Here is a 17762-nt window from a genome sequence, read left to right as displayed (position 1 = left end):
GAGCCCAGAAGTAGACCCACACAAATTTAGTCAACTGGTCGTTGACAAATGAACAAAAGCAATACAATTGAAAAAAGATAGCCTTTTTAACAAATAGTACCAGAACTACTGGACTTGCAAAAAACTAATCTAAACACAGACCTTACACCCGTCACAAAGACTACTCAAAACACATCATCAGACCTAAACGTAAAATACAAAACTATAAAATACCTAGAAGATAACATAGGAGAAAATCTAGATGACCTTGGGTTTGGCAGTGACTTTTTAGATAGAACACCAAAGGCATGATTCATGAAGGAAATCATTGATAAGTTGGACTTCATTAAAATTAAAAACTTCTGCTCTGCCACAGACACTGTGAAGAGAATGAGAAGCCAAGCCAGAGACTGAGAGAAAATATTTTCAAAAGACATATTCAATAAAATGACTGTTATCCAAAATATTAAGAGCTCTTAAAACTCAACAGCCAAAAACAACCCAATTAGAAATGCGCCAAAGACCTTAAGAGACACCTCACCAAAGAAGATAGACAGATGGCAAATAAGCATCTGAAAAGATGCTCCAATTCATGTGTCATTAGAGAAATGCAAGTTAAAACAGTGAGCTATCACTACTCATCTATTAGAACGATGGAATGCCAAAGCTCTGATGACACCAAATTCCGGGGAGGCTGAGGAGCAACAAGAAATCTCATTCGTTGTTGGCAGGAATACAAATGATACAGCCATGTTGGAAACAGTTTGGCAGTTTCTTACAGAACTAAACTTACTCTTAGCATACGATCCAGCAATCACACTCCTTAGTATTTACCCAAATGAGCTGAAAACTTACGTCCACACAAAAACCTGCACATGATGTTCTACCAGTATGGATCCCCTGATTGTAACAAAAGTCCCACTCTGGCGCGGGACGTTGATGGTAGAGGAGGCTATGTGTGTAGGCAACGTCGGGGCGTATACTGGGAATCTCTGTACTTTCAGCTCAGTTTTGCCGTGAACCTAAAACTGCTCTAAAAATTAAAGCCTGTTTTTAAAAGTAGAACAACCATTTTGGAAAACTAACATACATTTGCTCGTGTGCGTGTGACTGTGCATGTGTATGTGTACATGTGTGTGTCTGAAATGGAATTTATCGTGGCTCTGATTATGGACAGGCGAGATGTGCCTGGCTGGGCTGGCCACACATTTACTCTTGAGGCGGTAATTCTATTCCTAGATATTTATTTAAGCAAAATGAAAACATACGTCCTCATAAAGATTCACAAGTATGTTCATCACTGTTTTGGGGATGGTAACCCCAAACTGGAAATATTTTAGGAACCCATCAGTCTGGATGAATAAAGAAACTGGTATATTCATATGACGGCACATCACTCGGCAATAAAATAAAGAGTGAACTACCAATATTCACACAATCTGGATGAATCTCAAAAACATTTTGCCAAGCAAAAAAAGCCAGATGCACACACAAATATATATATATACACATACTTTAAAAATAGATGTTGCATGATTCCATTTATATAAAATCCTAAAATAAACAAATGAATCCAAACTGGAAAAATCAAACAGTGATGGCTTGGGGCAGAGGGATTATGGGGAAAGGGCACAGAGGAATTTTCTGGAGCAATGGAAATGTTCTATATCCTGATAGTGTGTGGGTTCTAGAAGGGCATGAATTTGTCAAAATTGGTTGAACTCTACACTTAAGATCTGTGCATTTCACTGTATGTAAATTATATCTCAAAAAACAATTTTTTTTTAAAAAAAGAGAAAGACTATTTCACTTTTCAAGTTTCTCCAGTGGAGATGGGACAGAAAGAAGGGAATTGGCATGGAATCTAGATTAGCCGATCAACAGTTCCCGCCGCAGGGTGCACACTTTCCTAGCCGCATCAGGTGTCCTTCCCTTTCTATTTGGAAAACTCCAGGCTGTTTCCTGGAAGGGGCTGAGAGAAGGGCAGAGGAAAATCAGAAGTTAAATTTATCAGATCGTAACCGAAAGTTTGGTCCCTGAACCCGATGCCAATCCAAATAACGAGAACAGAGTCTTGAGTGGAAGAAGAAAGTTTTTTACTATGCCAGGCACAGGGAGCAGAGCAAGGGCTCACACCTCAAAAATTGCTGGCCTCCCGATGAGGAAAGGGTAGGGATTTTTATTTGGGGTTTTGGGTAGGGGAGGGGGAGCATGGAGCTTGTGCAGGTCAGCACTCTCCCACCAGCCTGCAGCGAGGCCGGGGATGGGGTGGGGGGGGAGGGGGGGTGGGGAGCGGCGCGAGTCGAGGAGTTGAGGTCTGGAAGACTCCGCTCCTTGATATTCTTGAGACAGCGGCTTTCCTGGCAAAGTTCAAAGACACATGATCAGCTAAACTTTGTGCCTCCAACTCCAGGCCACCTGGGCTTTGAACAATTTGTAACTCCCATTTAGTTGTAAAGCTCAACGAGTCAAACTTTAAAGAAACAGGTATTTACATGAGTGGAGATAGAGAAGCGGGAAAGGGGGTGGTGGGTTTTAGTTTTAACCCCATATACGCTGGGCTCAATGTGGGGGAACTGATATCAGGGCTGGTGTGAAGAGCCTGTTACAAGATCTCCTGAGGCCTCCTTTGCCACTTCCACAGACTTGTGCCAGAGTATCGATGATTCATCAGTAATCCCAGCCCTAGGCTTCAAGTGAGATTATAACGGATGGACAGACGGAAGCAGCCATGAAATGCTGAGAAACCTGAGAGGAGACCGTCTGAGGCGTGCTCGCTCTCTAGGATATTCATACTCTAAGAGTCAGATGAATTCCAGATGAACTTTTTGGGGAGGAATTACTCCAAATCACCCTGAATTGAGGAGAATTACCCAGTACATTCACAATGACCGGATATTTCCCCTTTCCTGAAGCAAAGGGAATTTAAGCAGAAGGCAGAAGTAGTCAGACATCATTCCTTAAGGCTGCGTCTCCCCTGACCCAGCACATAATTTAAGTCAGGTACGGGGCGACCTCATTAGAGGATTGTTGGAGTGTTTTTACCCAACTACACTTAGAAAAATTGTTTTTTTAGTGACACAGTGTAGTGAGGTGGCCCCTGCCGTGGTGAGGAGGTAGAAAACAGAAGCTCCAAGGAGACAGGAAGAGAGGGAGGCAGGGACATGAGGGAGGCATGGAGGGAAAAACCAGGCCCATGGGGACTCTCCTTGGAGATTTTATTGGCCCCTCTGGAGCCCTGGTTTGGCTCTCTTTGACCCCTGTTCTTATCAAGGACCTCGGACACGTGACGGAAGGAGGACCCGGCCCTCGTTCCCTCATCCACCCCGGTTGCCCTGCTCATCCCCGGCCTCATCTACACCAGCCCTGCTCGGCTCGCTCTCTTCCCGTCCTCCCAGCTTCTCTAAAGCACTTCTTTTCACCTCCAACATCACTTCTTGCCTCAGAGCATCAAAGAGCCTCCGTCGTGAGACACACGTTGTTGCCCCTCCTCCAGCTAGATTCCCTGTGTTGGTAGGAAAGCCGAGGGCTGTCACGTCCATCTGAATGTGCCCTTCAGTCCCCAGCCCAGGGATATCCTTATCAGTTACCTAAACACCCAAGTGCACCTACCTACCCAATACTGGTATGCACGGGTGAGTCAGAAAGAAATGAATACTTTCAAAAATGTATTACTCAGTAACCAGGCTTTATAAGCGCATGTACCCAGATCAACAGAAGGGAACTAACAGAGTCTTTTCAAATAATTGTACAAACACTCAGTTTGTGTCCCTCCAGGCACGTGCATCGATCCTGTACACTAGAGACTGCGCCCCGACTCATCCCAGACCCTTCGTTCCTATGACTTTTGTTGGTTGAAATGGCTGCCACAGTGCGTTTCTTCCTCTCCTCCAGACTACGAGGAAGAGGTGGGACAAATATGAGGTTCTTGACTTATCCCCACCACATGTCACATGGAGTGACATCTGGGCATGTGGGACCACAGATCCGGAGGCAGGTCAGTGCTTTGACGGGAGCGTCTCACTGAGCACAGTGGGAGATGCTCTTTCAATGACCTCTGGACCCCACAATCGACCTGAGGAAGATCCCCATCCCAGTAGGAAATGACGTGAGCAGAAACTTCCTGCCGCTGTGGATAGGTATAAATGGACACTCGGGTATCACATCCAGATACGCGACCCGATCACTGTGTGCTCTGCAAAAAGTGGGTGGACGGCGTGTGTGAAAATTGAGCAATACAACGGAAGCTCTGCAATCTCGTGCTTACTGCATGTTCATAAACGGCCTCATTGCTAAATCATACTATCCGGAAAGTTTCAAGACTTTCGGAACCAGTCTGTATATCACAGAAGGCTGCACTTTGCACGCCAACTTTGGTTCCCCTCTCTACGTTGTCTACACATATGGCTGCTCGTGTTTGTCTTTCGATGGGTGCTCCCCAGGGACGGGACTGGGTCTGCGGGATTCCCTCTGAACAGCATCATCCTGTGCTGGGACTTGCAGGATTAGGCACTGAGTCTGAAGTTTTGACGGATGATGACAATAGCTTATCCCTCATTCTTATCTGCCAGCCCCACCCGGGGAGGCAGAAGGACAAGGCAAATCCTCCGAGGCGGACTTCCCATGGGTTCAGGTTTCAGGGGTCCCCTCCTGCCTTCCCCCGTGCAGGGAAAAATGCTGGAAGTGCAGGTGAACCCCTGGGCCCTAGAACAAATGCCTTCCTCCTTCCATGGCAACCAGAGACAGCTCCGGACAGGATGGGGGCTCTGCTGGCAGGGAGGCGAGGCCGGGCTCAGCTGCCTGAGGGGAGGAGCCCGCCTGCCGCTGGCGTTACTCACACTGCCCGCTTCGGTTTCTCTCGCATAGCTGCCTGAATTATCATCCTTTGTTCCAATCTTATTATGAAGGCCTGGCTTTCTCCACCCTGCTCCTGTGGGAAAACATAACTCCCCTGGGCTCCACCACGGGGCCTGTTTCGGGAGCCCTGAGGAGATTTCACCTGAGAAGTCAATCTTCTAGCCATCCGGTGGGTCCCCACTACCTATAAACACAACCCTCTCCTGGGCGCCCAAGCAGGGGGACAGGGCAGAGTGCTGGACTCTGGAGGAGGAAAGGAGTACAACCAGGCCGGGGCGGCAGTCTGCAGAGGCTTTTTTTAGGGAGCACCGGGCCCCTCCCCACGCCCAGACAAAGAAAGATATAGATTGTCAAGGGCAAATGAATCAGGTACACACTTGTCCTTTTAAGGGCAGTGGGGTTGGGAGAGCATGGAACCAGAAATGCACCTGCCGCAGAGTCATCTTCTCTAACGCCTCTGTTTCTTAGGAGCCCTCTCAGCTGACCTCACTCATGGTCAGGGTCACTGGAAGTGGTTCCCAGGGCATCATTCCCTGGCCGGTGGTGACAGGAATTTAGAGAAATAGAAAATATGTGTCTTTATATATAATAGAGAGTATATATACATATATATGAGAATGTATATATATTAGAGAATGATATACTATATATAATATATTAGAGAATTAGATATTATATATGTATATATATATTGGAGAATGTTTTATAAATCTACCAATAGGAGAAATACTGGTGTCAGGAAACTAACCGTGATACACTATATTGCTGGTGCTATCAGGTGCCCATGCCAAGCTTGGGATTGAGTCATATGTTGAAGTTAAGGCATCCTCTGACAGGCTAAATGTTGAATGTGAGTTTCCTGCTGCAAATGAATTGTACAGTTCGTTCCGGGACGAATCTGCTCCCACCTTGGAAAAGATATGAAATCAGTACTAAAAGAGGTACTGATCCGGCCACCTATGCTGGCTGATAGGAGCCTGTCGCTGTGTGCACAGCCCAGAGGACAGACAAGGACCCAGCAGAGGGTGACACAGTGGAGTCTGACACCACAGGAGGGCGAGAACAGCCTGCTGGGCCCCCTCCGAGGACTCGGATCCTCCCTGCCTCCCACCACAGTTTCCTTCCAGCCACTTGGGCAAGGAGCTGCACCCGCCCCGGAGCGAAGCTCTTCCCCGTCCTGCTGCTCTGAGTGCCAGCAAGCTTGCTCATCATCCTTCTGATCCTGTGGCTCTTTTGCCTGCAGCGGCCCTGCATGGCCTCCAGGAGCAAGGGCAACCCCTACGTGTGGTTTCTAGGTCCTTACTGATGTGGCACAAACCTGCAATGTTGGTATCATTTTCTTTCATTCTGCCACCACCTACACACACACAAACTGCACCTGTGTTCCAATTCTTGAAGCTTCTTGTGGGTCCATGAACACACCAAGCTGCTTCATATTTCCACTACAATAATGATTTTAGCTCATCTTCACTGAGAACAATGCTAAGGTTTTTACGTTACTTATTTCATGTAGTCCCACAACACTGTGAGGTAGGTACTATTTTTACCTCCAGGTTACAGCTGTAAAATGAATAATTTGCATAAAGGCATATGGGAGCCTAGTTATGAGCCTGAGCACTGTCTCCAGAGCCCTGTCTCCTTTTTGCTAAAAAGTTAGGAAGCTTATTCTTTAAAGGGCCAAATAGTAAATCTTCTAGGCTTTGTGAGCCATACACTTTGTTGCAACTGCTCAACTCCACCATTGTAGTATGAAAGCCACCATAGATGTTGGACATTGACATAGACATTGGACATTGACATAGACATTGGACAATGACATAGACATTGGACATTGACATAGACATTGGACATTGGGCAGTTGCATGCTGCTCTCACTTGATTTGCCAGCCCTTCCTACCCCTCCTGGCATCATCCATGCTAAGTCTAAAGCCTCTATCCCAAGACAGCAGAGTGGGTCAGGACACCCTGGCATGGGCAGAAGAACTTCTTTCCCAGAACTGGGTGGAAACACATTTCTTTGCTATTGTGGTTATTGTGCAACTGGGGTGGAGAGAGGGGAGCTGCTTCTGTTGTCCTGAGGACGTCTCTCTTTCCTGCCAGACGCTGAGTTAGCACCTCCTTTGGGCAAGGAAAGCCCTGCCCTCTTGGATGCTGTGTCCTCCAAAACATTGGAGAGATGGGACCGCTTATAAAATAGTAACAAGAGCTTCCCTCAGGCTCATTGCCATGTGGGGTTTGTCTTTCCTCCTCTGACACCCATTTCACCAGATGTTCTCATAGAACAACATGCCTACAATTGCTCTAAACGGTCTTCATGCTGAGTACTTAATGTATGGACTGGAAAAAATGAAACTTCTTCCCCTGTAAACCAAACACCACGCTCACTGGACAGTCTTCCCTCTCTCTAAGGAGGAGTGTAGGGATTTGAGATTTCAAGTGCCTAGATTAGAAATATAAATTTGGAATTTACTTGTGACATCATCACACTTGTAAGGGCACATCTTTATGATTCACTGCTTCTATAAGCCCCTCAACTTTCTGTACACGCCCCATTAAGATGTGTGATTCTCGATTCTTAGGAAATGTCAAAATCTGTGGGAATAAAAATTTAGTGAATTCCTTAATGAGTTTTATTCTCTTTATTTTGATCCTTTAAGTTAAGCCCTAAGTGAATATTCTTAAACAGCAGAGAAAACGTGTCTATGAATCCCAGTTGGAAAGAAAAGTTTGCATGATCATCAGCTCAGTGGGAAAGCAAACTGGAGGGAAGTGCAGAAATGAATAGAAACTGGGTGCAGAACTTGGGTCTCTGTGCAGAGTGGCCTTGGCTGGTGTCTCCTGCCCTCTCAGAAAACTGACAATCGAACAGGTTATCACACAATATAAAGAGCATATGTTGCCCTTACACCATTAGAACACAACTCCTTTGTCACTCTTGCCTTTCAATGGAGGGTTATGTCACCAAGGAGCCCCCATTCCCATGGCCAGGCCACCAGGAAGGACAGCCAGAGGCTCCTAAGGGACAGGTTCAAACATGGTGGAAACAACACAGCAGGCCACTTCTTGCTCAGCCCATTGGGCAAATGCCTATAAGCCTTGAAGACAGTCCCTCCCTGATGGGAAGGGTGGTGCTGGTGGAAGAGAAAACCTGTGTGGGAAGGGGGCACACAGAGGAGTGTCTGAGTAAGCAGAAAAAAGGGGCAATTATTGCAGATCAGTTCCTTGTCTCCTTTGTTTGAGAACATGACTAACTCATGACTTCAGTGAATTCATATCCAAACTTATTGTGTTGGGATCAAGTTAAGGCTGGAAGGCAGAAGAATTTCTCCATGACTACAGGAAGCCAAAGAGGCAATCTTCATATTTCATACCTATCTAGAGGCTGGGGTGATCTCACTGTTTGTAAAGCTCAGCCCTTCCCAATCTGCAAGCTCACCTTCCAGCACTGAGCCCAGCCCATTTTCATCCTATATAAACGGCTGCCGGGAAGCTCAGCTCACACACCTGCTCCCCTCAGCGCTGCCCTCCAGCCTCTCGCACTTTCTAAAGCCTTCTCATCTTCAGGAACCATGTCTAGCAAATCTATCAGGAAGAGCCAAACCATTACCCACCGCGGCTTCAGTGCCGGCTCAGCCAGACTCCCTGGGGCCGGCCGCTCTGGCTTCAGCAGCATCTCCGTGTCCCGCTCCAGGGGCAGTGGCGGGCTCGGTGGAGTGTGTGGAGGAGCTGGCTTCGGCAGCCGCAGCCTCTATAACCTGGGGGGCTCCAAGAGGATCTCCATCGGAGGGGGCAGCTGTGCCATCAGTGGCGGATATGGTGGCAGAGTTGGAGGTGGCTTTGGCTTTGGAGGTGGAGCCGGGAGTGGATTTGGTTTCGGCGGTGGAGCTGGTGCTGGCTTTGGGCTCGGTGGTGGCGCTGGCTTTGTTGGTGGCTATGGTGGCTCTGGCTTCCCTGTGTGCCCTCCTGGAGGCATCCAAGAGGTCACCGTCAACCAGAGCCTCCTCACTCCTCTGAACCTGCAAATCGACCCCACCATCCAGCGGGTGAGAACTGAGGAGCGGGAGCAGATCAAGACCCTCAACAACAAGTTCGCCTCCTTCATCGACAAGGTGAGCCAGGAGGACCCGCCCTCCAGGAGGATTTCAGAGTCCCCAAACTAGAGAACCACAAACGTCCTACAGGGGGAGACGAGGGGAGAGGGGTAAGGGGACCCAGGCTAGCTGTCCCCTGGGATGCCAGGTGGGCTCCATGTTGAGCACAGGCAGGAGGTGATGGACATCATCTAGAGATACTGAGCCTTAAATGTCCCTCATTCCTGCCTAGGAAGAATTCTCAACTGTTGATAACCTTGAAGCAGATATGGGGAAATGAGAGAATGTGATGGGCTGGCTTTACCTTCTGAAGAATCTAAAGATTAAAAAGAAAATTCCGGTGGAAACTGCTGTAGAACTCTGAGTGGGGAGAAAGAATGAAAGAAAAAAGGAAAGAAGGATATTATGGCTGGGTTAAAAAAAAGACTCAAAAACGTTTGCATATCCATAGAAATATTAATTTTATTTTAGAAACAGAGAATGATGATTAAACGAGGAAGTCTTTGAGGCAATTCATGCTTAAATGGGAAGTCAGATAGGAATCTAATCATTAATTAGTCTAGAATTTAATCATTAGATTCTAAATAGCTGATATCTCATTAAATTAGATCCTAACTAAATAGAAACTTTGAGATATATCAGGGAAATACTATTTTTAATTGAATTTGTGATTTAACTAGATTTGTGATGGCACTCGTTAAGAGAGAGAGAGGAATATTGAAGGGCACGGATAGGCTCCATAGCTCAGAGGGTGAGGAGTAGACTCAGGTGTAGGTTTCATCAATGAGATCTGTTGGGGGCAAGGAAACGATGTGGGGCACAAGACCTGTCAGCCTGAGCCTCTGTACATGCTCTGTAGAGGCCCAGCATCGCCGTGACCACCAGGCCTGCTTGGGGACCTGATAACTCACATCTCTTGCTTCCTTCCTTTGTCTGGCAAATAACCATCTTGTCTTCCTCCAGGTGCGCTTCCTGGAACAGCAGAACAAGGTCCTGGACACCAAGTGGACCCTGCTCCAGGAGCAAGGCACCAAGACCGTGAGGCAGAACCTAGAGCCTCTGTTCGAGCAGTACATCAACAACCTCAGGAGACAGCTGGACAGTATCCTCGGGGAGAGAAGCCGCCTGGACTCGGAGCTCAGGGGCATGCAGGACCTGGTGGAGGACTTCAAGAATAAGTGAGTTCCAGGAGGGACATGGGCTCAGTTTCCTGAGGTGCACAGTTCAAGACTACTGTGACCAGGACAGCTGTGGGCATGAATCCTAGAAAAACATGTCCACGGACATGAAAAGCACAATTATTGCCCAAAAGCAAACCCCAGAAGACAAATGGGCCATATAGGTGGATGGGGAGAGTAAAGAGGAAAATATTTAAGGACTCAAAAAATCATCCTTCAGGCTCACAGGCAGGAAAGCTCAATTTGGGTGTATCCATTATATGGAAGTTTAGATCGTAGGCTGTCTTTTCAGTATCATCTTTACCACCAGCTCAATTACACCTCATCCCTTTCTAATTCTAGATATGAAGAAGAAATCAACAAGCGCACAGCAGCAGAGAATGAATTTGTCACTCTGAAGAAGGTGAGCTGCTTGAGGTCAGGCGCTCATGTTTGTTTGCAGAAAGGGGTCCCTGCCCACATCAGACAGGAGAATAGTAGGGAGACTAAAAGATGGGCAGACTGGGAAGGAGAGCTCAGCTGACTCAACTGTTGGCTTATTCCATAGGATGTGGATGCTGCCTACATGAATAAGGTTGAACTACAAGCCAAGGTAGACAGCCTCACAGATGAGATCAACTTCTTGAGAGCCTTCTATGACGCAGTAAGCATCTCCACCCCCTTGGATTTACCCTGTGGGGCTCTGCAAAGGGTGCAAGACCTTGGGGTGGGTCCCTCTGTAAATGTCACAGGAAGAGATGATCTGACGATCTCGTGTTCCGCAGGAACTGGCTCAGATGCAAACCCACATCTCAGACACTTCTGTGGTCCTCTCCATGGACAACAACCGTAGCCTGGATCTGGACAGCATCATCGCCGAAGTCAAAGCCCAATATGAGGAGATCGCTCAGAGGAGCCGGGCTGAGGCTGAGTCCTGGTACCAGAGCAAGGTGAGCAGTGAGTTGGCAGCTGCTGAGGAACCCCTCTGCCCCCTCTCTCAAGACCAACCAGGCTACAGGCTCGATGGGGAAATCGACTTCGAGGAAGCTGGAGTCCTCTCACAGGATGTGTTCCCTTCACTCATAGAGTAGACATTTACAGAATTCATGTCCAAGTCTTGTAAGTCAAACCAAATGCAGAAGAAAAGCTACCATAGATAAAGAGCTAGTGATCTCTGCTTTACCTTCACTCTGATGCTGGCTCAGAAACAAAGTACAGACCCTTGCTGGTCCCAAAGAGAACTAGACAGGCAGTGGTCCCATAACAAAGATGGCCTGAGATCGGTGTACGATATCCAATGATCTTGTAATGTCAACTCTTCCTAAAATCCCTGGTAGAGAAGGCATTAAGCCCAAGTTTAATGAATGTCTGATTCAGAAGTGAAAGTCACCTTTAGCATGTTAAAGCCCATATACACCGCCTTCTCTCCCTCTGGACTGCAGTACGAAGAGCTGCAGGTCACAGCGGGCAGACACGGCGACGACCTGCGCAACACCAAGCAGGAGATTTCTGAGATCAACCGCATGATCCAGAGGCTGAGATCTGAGATCGACCACGTCAAGAAGCAGGTACGCTGGGGGACTGTGGGGAAGAAAAGCATCATCGTCTCCTTAGTAGACCAGCAGGCACTCTCACCATCACTGGGAAATTCCTGGGCGCTGAGGGAACTGCAGGGAGCAGAGGGCACGCAGCTCCTCCTTAATGAGTTCCCACAGGTTAGGAGAGATGCATGCAAAGACTAGAGAAAGATACAGTCACGTGACAGGACCAATCCCGACTGATCAGAGTTGTAAAAATATAGTCTGAAAGCATTGAAAGGAGATTGCCTAATAAGGATGGTAGATTTGGGAATACAAGAAGCAAGTCGGGAAAGAAAAGGGCAGGCCAGTAAGTGAGGAAGAATGTTGCAGATCTGCTCAAGATTCAATTAAAGAAAGCCAAGTAAAGACACAGGATGAAGATGAGTGTTACTCATAACTGTGAGGTGGTAGGAAGGCAAGGTCTCAACAGTTTGATGTGAAACTCATCACCTCACTGAGGATGTTTATAATTTTGTATAAGCTAGTCCGGCATCCATATGAGATTAACTAAAACTGCCACATTCAAAACAAACCAGTGAGTCCATTTCTTCCAATGTCCCCTGGTCTTATGTCTGCTGTGGTAACTTCCACCAGTCACCACTCATATCCTCGTGCAGGCTGGTTAAGACAGAGGCATAGGTTTTCTCAAGTGGTTCCCAGACTAGACCATGTTTGCAGAATCGACAAACTGGACAAAAACAGTCATGAATTCTGGGTTCTGGAACTCTACCTTAATGGAAAACAAGAACCAAGCTTTGTCTCCTCTGGAAGCCTACATTGTAAGTTCATTCTGCCTGTTCCCCCTTAGTGCGCCAATCTGCAGACTGCCATTGCTGATGCTGAGCAGCGTGGAGAAATGGCCCTCCAGGATGCCAAGAATAAGCTGGCTGGTCTGGAGGATGCCCTGCAGAAGGCCAAGCAAGACATGGCCCGGCTGCTGAAGGAGTACCAGGAGCTGATGAATGTCAAGCTGGCCCTGGACGTGGAGATCGCCACCTACAGGAAGCTGCTGGAGGGCGAGGAGTGCAGGTGGGTAATTCACACAACCTTCTAAACATCTGGGCCATCTCCAGGATGTCCAGGCAGTGAGCAGAGTTTAAGGCACTCTAGTGGTGGCCATAATTGCTACTCTCGGAGAACTATTTAAAGGCATTTTCCCCACTGACTATGCTCAACACCGAGGCTTCCCACACTGGTCCAACGGTGGCTCTCTGAGGTCTCATGCCCTCTGTCTTTCCTTCCTCCTAGGCTGAGTGGGGAAGGCGTTGGACAAGTCAACATCTGTAAGTACTTTTCCTTGCCTCCCTCCCTTGCCCTTGTATTCTTCTGACTGGACTCAGGCTGGCAGAATGAGCTCACTGAGTCTTGTGTGTCCTTGTCCCTCTCCCGTCCACAGCTGTGGTGCAGTCCACCGTCTCTGGCGGCTATGGCGGCTCCAGCAGTGTTGGCGGTGGCGTAGGCCTGGGCGGAGGCAGCAGCTACTCCTATGGCAGTGGCATTGGAGGTGGCTTCAGTTCCGGCAGTGGCAGAGGCATTGGAGGTGGCTTCAGTTCCGGCAGTGGCAGAGGCATTGGAGGTGGCTTCAGTTCCACTGGGGGCGGCAGTTCCACCATCAAATACACCACCACCTCAACCTCCAGCAGGAAGAGCTACCAGCACTGAACTTCTGGCGCCGGCTCTCGGTCCCACGCTGTCTCAGGCCCCTTCTCCAGCTGCATTGTCCCCTCCTCACGCTGCTTCTTCTCTCCTGCTTCCTACTTCTCTTACTCCTTCAGTTAGAACTGAAGTTGCTGCGCACCCTCCTTCCTCCTCTCTGCCTACACCTGCTCCTCCTGAGCTCCCACTGCTCACCATCAGAAGGTTGCTGCCTGGGTGCTGCTCCAGAGCTGGGCCACTGCCCCTGGCTCCCACTGGCCCAGGGATTTCCCCGTCTTCCAAGTGTTGAGTTCCTCCCTCACTGTGGTCATGAAAGCACAAGTGGCTAGTTCTGTGATGTACAGGGCCTGTCTCCCTGTGATGTTTCCTCTGCCCTCTGCTCTCTTCTCATTGCTAAATAAAAGCAGGTTTGTTATATAATGCAATGTTTTATTGCCTTGATTTGTCTCCAGTGGCTCTTGAGCTTTTTCATCTGAGAGACACTGTTTCCTGAATGAAGGGTATTCCCACTCCCCACGTGCTCACTCGCCTCCTGTAGACAGCTTCAATGAAAAGCAGTTTGGCATCCTGACGTTAAGGATTTTTCCCAGATCAGTTTCCGTCAGTCTTTTTGGCTAGTAGAGTGGGAAGGATGTTGTCTATCATCATTGCAAAGTCTGTTTTCTGACAGTTCCAGGCACTAGCACCTTAGTCTCTCAGACTTGGTCTCTAAGACTATTTTCCTCCTACCCCAGTGGTCACCCATAAAGCCCAGAGAAACAAATTACTGTCCAATTAGAGCGAAAGAACATTTACAAGAGATTAAGATATTTGATTTATTCTTACAATCACTTTCATGAGTAAGAAACTTGCCTGACAACATGTGTCCAGAGCAATTAACTTGTGCACACTCCTGGGCTGACGTCATACTCCCAGAGATGTATCCTGAGGAAACTGTACAAATGCTGAAGGTGTATGTGAATCCCAATAATCTTGATAAGATGGAAATATGGGAACACTAGACATGGTCAAACTAACGATCCAAAGACTCAGGCACAAAGCTCAGATGCTGATTTCTCGAAGTGTGAAGGAAAAATAGGAATGGAAATGTCTTCCTTCTCACACCGTAATCCTCTCACAGTGACTCAGAGATGCAGAGTCCCTGTTGCTGCGAAGAGACGGTCCCACATCTTCTCTCAGGTGCGCCCTGGCCCACTTTGACTTCTATGCATGAGTAACGGAAAACTCGGGATACCGTGCAAGGATGGTCTGTCCATTTCTGCTTCCTGAGGGCCAGCCACTGTTTCCAGTCCGTTTTCTCCATGTGTCTCTTCCCCAGGCTCTCACCTCACAAGAGAAATGTTCATGAATTGATTTACAGAAGGTGTTTCTGGATCCTGCTGCATCAGTGTCCTGCTGTGTTCACCTCTAAGCATCCCCCCAGGAACGTGGGCAGCCTCTCACCTTGGCCCCTCTTCACTTTGTGCCCAGAATTTCCCCAAGAGCAGACGGACGTGTGGTGAGTGGTGTCCGCAGTCTAAGCCCACTCACCACACATACTAATGTGTGCCCACGAGTGATAATCGAAAGTCAAGTAACTGACTAGGAAAATTATCTAGGACATAGCAACACACCAAAAGGGGATTAGAACAGTGTATACACACAGTCGTGCAGCACTTAACGATGGGAGTACATTCCGAGAAACGCATCGTTAGGCGATTTCGTCGTTGTGCGAAAATCACAGATTGTGTCTACGCAAACCTAGGTGATATAGCCTATACACACCTAGACTATATGATACTAATCACCGTCAGATGCATGGTTCATTTTTGACCAAAGGGCTGTTATGTGGCGCGTGACTGTATATAGATTTAAGTTAAATTACAATCTTATAGTACATGGATATTAAAACTATAATAAAGGAAAACTGTAAACAACTCTATGCTGACAAATTTGATAATTTAGATGAAATGGGTCAAATGAGAAAGACACAAAACTAGCACAACTTACACTAGGAGAAATAGATACTCAGAATAGCCCTGTATCTCAGTTAAAGAAATTGAATCAGTAAAATATGACCTTCCAAAAAAGGAAGCACGAAGCCCAGATATTTTCATTGATTTTTCTACCAAACATTTAAAAAGGAAATGATGCTAATTCTTGCCAATCTCTTCCAGAAAATAGAAGCAGGAGGAACACTTTCTAACTTATTCTAGGTCAGCATCACTCCAGCACCAAAACTAGACAAAGACATTGAGGAAAGGAAGTCTGCAGTCCAATACCTCTTATGAACATAGACAGGAAATGCTCAACAAAATAGCATCAAATTGAATCCTACAATGTAAAAAGAAATTATATACCACAATCAAGTGAGATTTATTCCAGATACATAAGGCAGGTTCGACATTCCAAGTCAGTCAATGCAATCCACCATATCAGAAGACTCAAGAGAAAAAAAATATGATAATATTAATTAATGCAGAAAAAAACATATTATAATCCAACATCCACTCATAATTTTTTTAAAAACTCTCAGTAAACAAGAAATAGATAGCAACTCTCTCATCTCAATGAAGAACATACCAAAAAAAATCCTATAGCTTACATCACACCTACCGGTGAGAGACTGGACCCCTTTCTTCTGAGACTGAGAACAAGACAAGCATGTGCTCTCCCTCCGCTTTTATTCAACATTGTGCTGGAAGTCCTAAGTATTGCAATAAGATGAGAGAAAGCAAGAAAGTTATACTAGATTTAGAAAGGAAGAAATACAACCGTCTTTATTCTCAGATGACATGATAGTCACTGTTGAAAATCTGAAAGATGCTTTCCAAAACTCCCTGGAATGAACAATCCAGTACAGCAAAGTCACGGGATGTAAGATTACTATGCAAAGGTCAGCTGTTTTCCAGCAGTTGAGGAACTGAAATACCAGCAATGAAGAACACAGCACCATTTATGATAAAAGCAAAAGATGAAATACTTACACATAAATCTAACAAAATACATAGAGAATTTATAAGTGGAAAATTATAAAATACTGATGAAAGAAATCAAAGGTGTAAATATGTGAATAGATAGTTCATATTCACGGGTTGGAAGGTTCAATATCACTAAGATGTCAATTCTTGCCAAATTGATATATAGATTCAACACCATCTCAATTGAAATTTCAGCAAGTTCTTTCATAGATACCAACAAGTTTATTGTGAAGTTTGTACAGAAAGGCAAAAGACCTCTGCAAGGTTACATAAGTGATGCACAGGGGGATTTTCTCAGGTTGGTGAAGCTCTTCTGTGTGATACTGTAAAGGTGAATTCATGACACTGCATTTATTAAAAGTCATAGAATTTTGTAGCACAGAGTAAACTTTATCATTTGAAATTTTTAAAAAATTTATGTGGTTGAGAGAACCCAGTGTGGAAACGTAGAATGCAGGGGCCGGACCCATGGCCGAGTGGTTAAGTGCGTGCTCCGCTTCGGCGGCCCAGGGTTCGGATCCTTGGCGCGGACATAGCACCACTCGTTTGGCCATGTTGAGGTGGTGTCCCCCAGACCACAACTAGAAGGACCCACAACTAAAATATGTAACTATGTGCTGGGGGGATTTGGGGAGAAAAAAGCAGGAAAGAAAAAAAGAAGAAGAAGATTGGATACAGTTGTTAGCTCAGGTGCCAATCTTTAAAAAGAAAAAGAAATATAGAATGTAAAGAAAAGAATCTATCTGTATTACAAATGTATGAAACGACCTCACTGAAGTGGATAGGGGTTAAAAGGCTGACCTAAGTAGCTCTGGAAATGAGTGGAGTCTATAAGACTAAAAGGCCTGTACATTAACACTGCACTCTAGCTGACAAGGTTGTTTCCCTGGGGAGATGGTCTCATAATTCTGAAGCCACTATACACATATACTGAGATTGAAAAATTAAGTAAAAGGCTGGCAGATGGTTGGAGCCAGGTTTATCACCGTTGGTGTGTGAGGTGACAGATAAGCAAAAGAGAAGCTAAAATGATCCTTACAGTAATGAATTAGAGTTGTAGACGTCAGCATGAACTTATGTTTTGGTTTGATATAGATACAGGTGGTTCCATATGGTAATATTCATATATGTGTGTGTATACAGGGGCTGGAATAGACACATATATTTTTGCTCTATTACCTAATGGTGCCTAGAAACAATGACACCTGAATGGCAATGAGCACATCTTACAGCCCAATCTTGGTTTCAAATACCATTACCCAATATTAGTGTGATGATTAATTTTACGTATCAACTTGACTGGGAAGGTGCCCAGGTATTTAGTTAAAAATTATTCTGGGTGTTTCTGTGGGGATGTTTTTAGATAAGATTAACGTTTAAATTGGTAGCGTGAGTAAAGTAGGTTGCCCATCATGATATAGGTGGGCCTCATCTGATCAATTGGAAGTCTAAACAGAACAAAAACGCTGACCCTCCACTAAA

At 46.3% G+C, this 17762-nt stretch overlaps 1 protein-coding gene across 1 annotated transcript; it reads left to right on the top strand.

The window, feature by feature from the left end:
• The first annotated feature begins 8075 nt into the window (after nucleotides 1-8075).
• Nucleotides 8076-13740, top strand: LOC103545848 (keratin, type II cytoskeletal 6A). Its single transcript, XM_070621396.1, has 9 exons — nucleotides 8076-8945; nucleotides 9891-10105; nucleotides 10448-10508; nucleotides 10653-10748; nucleotides 10870-11034; nucleotides 11527-11652; nucleotides 12473-12693; nucleotides 12913-12947; nucleotides 13061-13740. The coding sequence occupies exons 1-9, from the start codon at nucleotides 8406-8408 to the stop codon at nucleotides 13324-13326; spliced, it is 1725 nt and encodes a 574-aa protein (XP_070477497.1). The 5' UTR covers nucleotides 8076-8405; the 3' UTR covers nucleotides 13327-13740.
• The last annotated feature ends 4022 nt before the right edge of the window (nucleotides 13741-17762 follow it).

This window comes from Equus przewalskii, chromosome 5, assembly GCF_037783145.1.
Source record: "Equus przewalskii isolate Varuska chromosome 5, EquPr2, whole genome shotgun sequence".
In the NCBI taxonomy this organism is placed as follows: Eukaryota; Metazoa; Chordata; class Mammalia; order Perissodactyla; family Equidae; genus Equus; species Equus przewalskii.
Note: the sequence above shows the minus strand (reverse complement) of the source record. Positions and strands in the feature narration are given on the sequence as shown.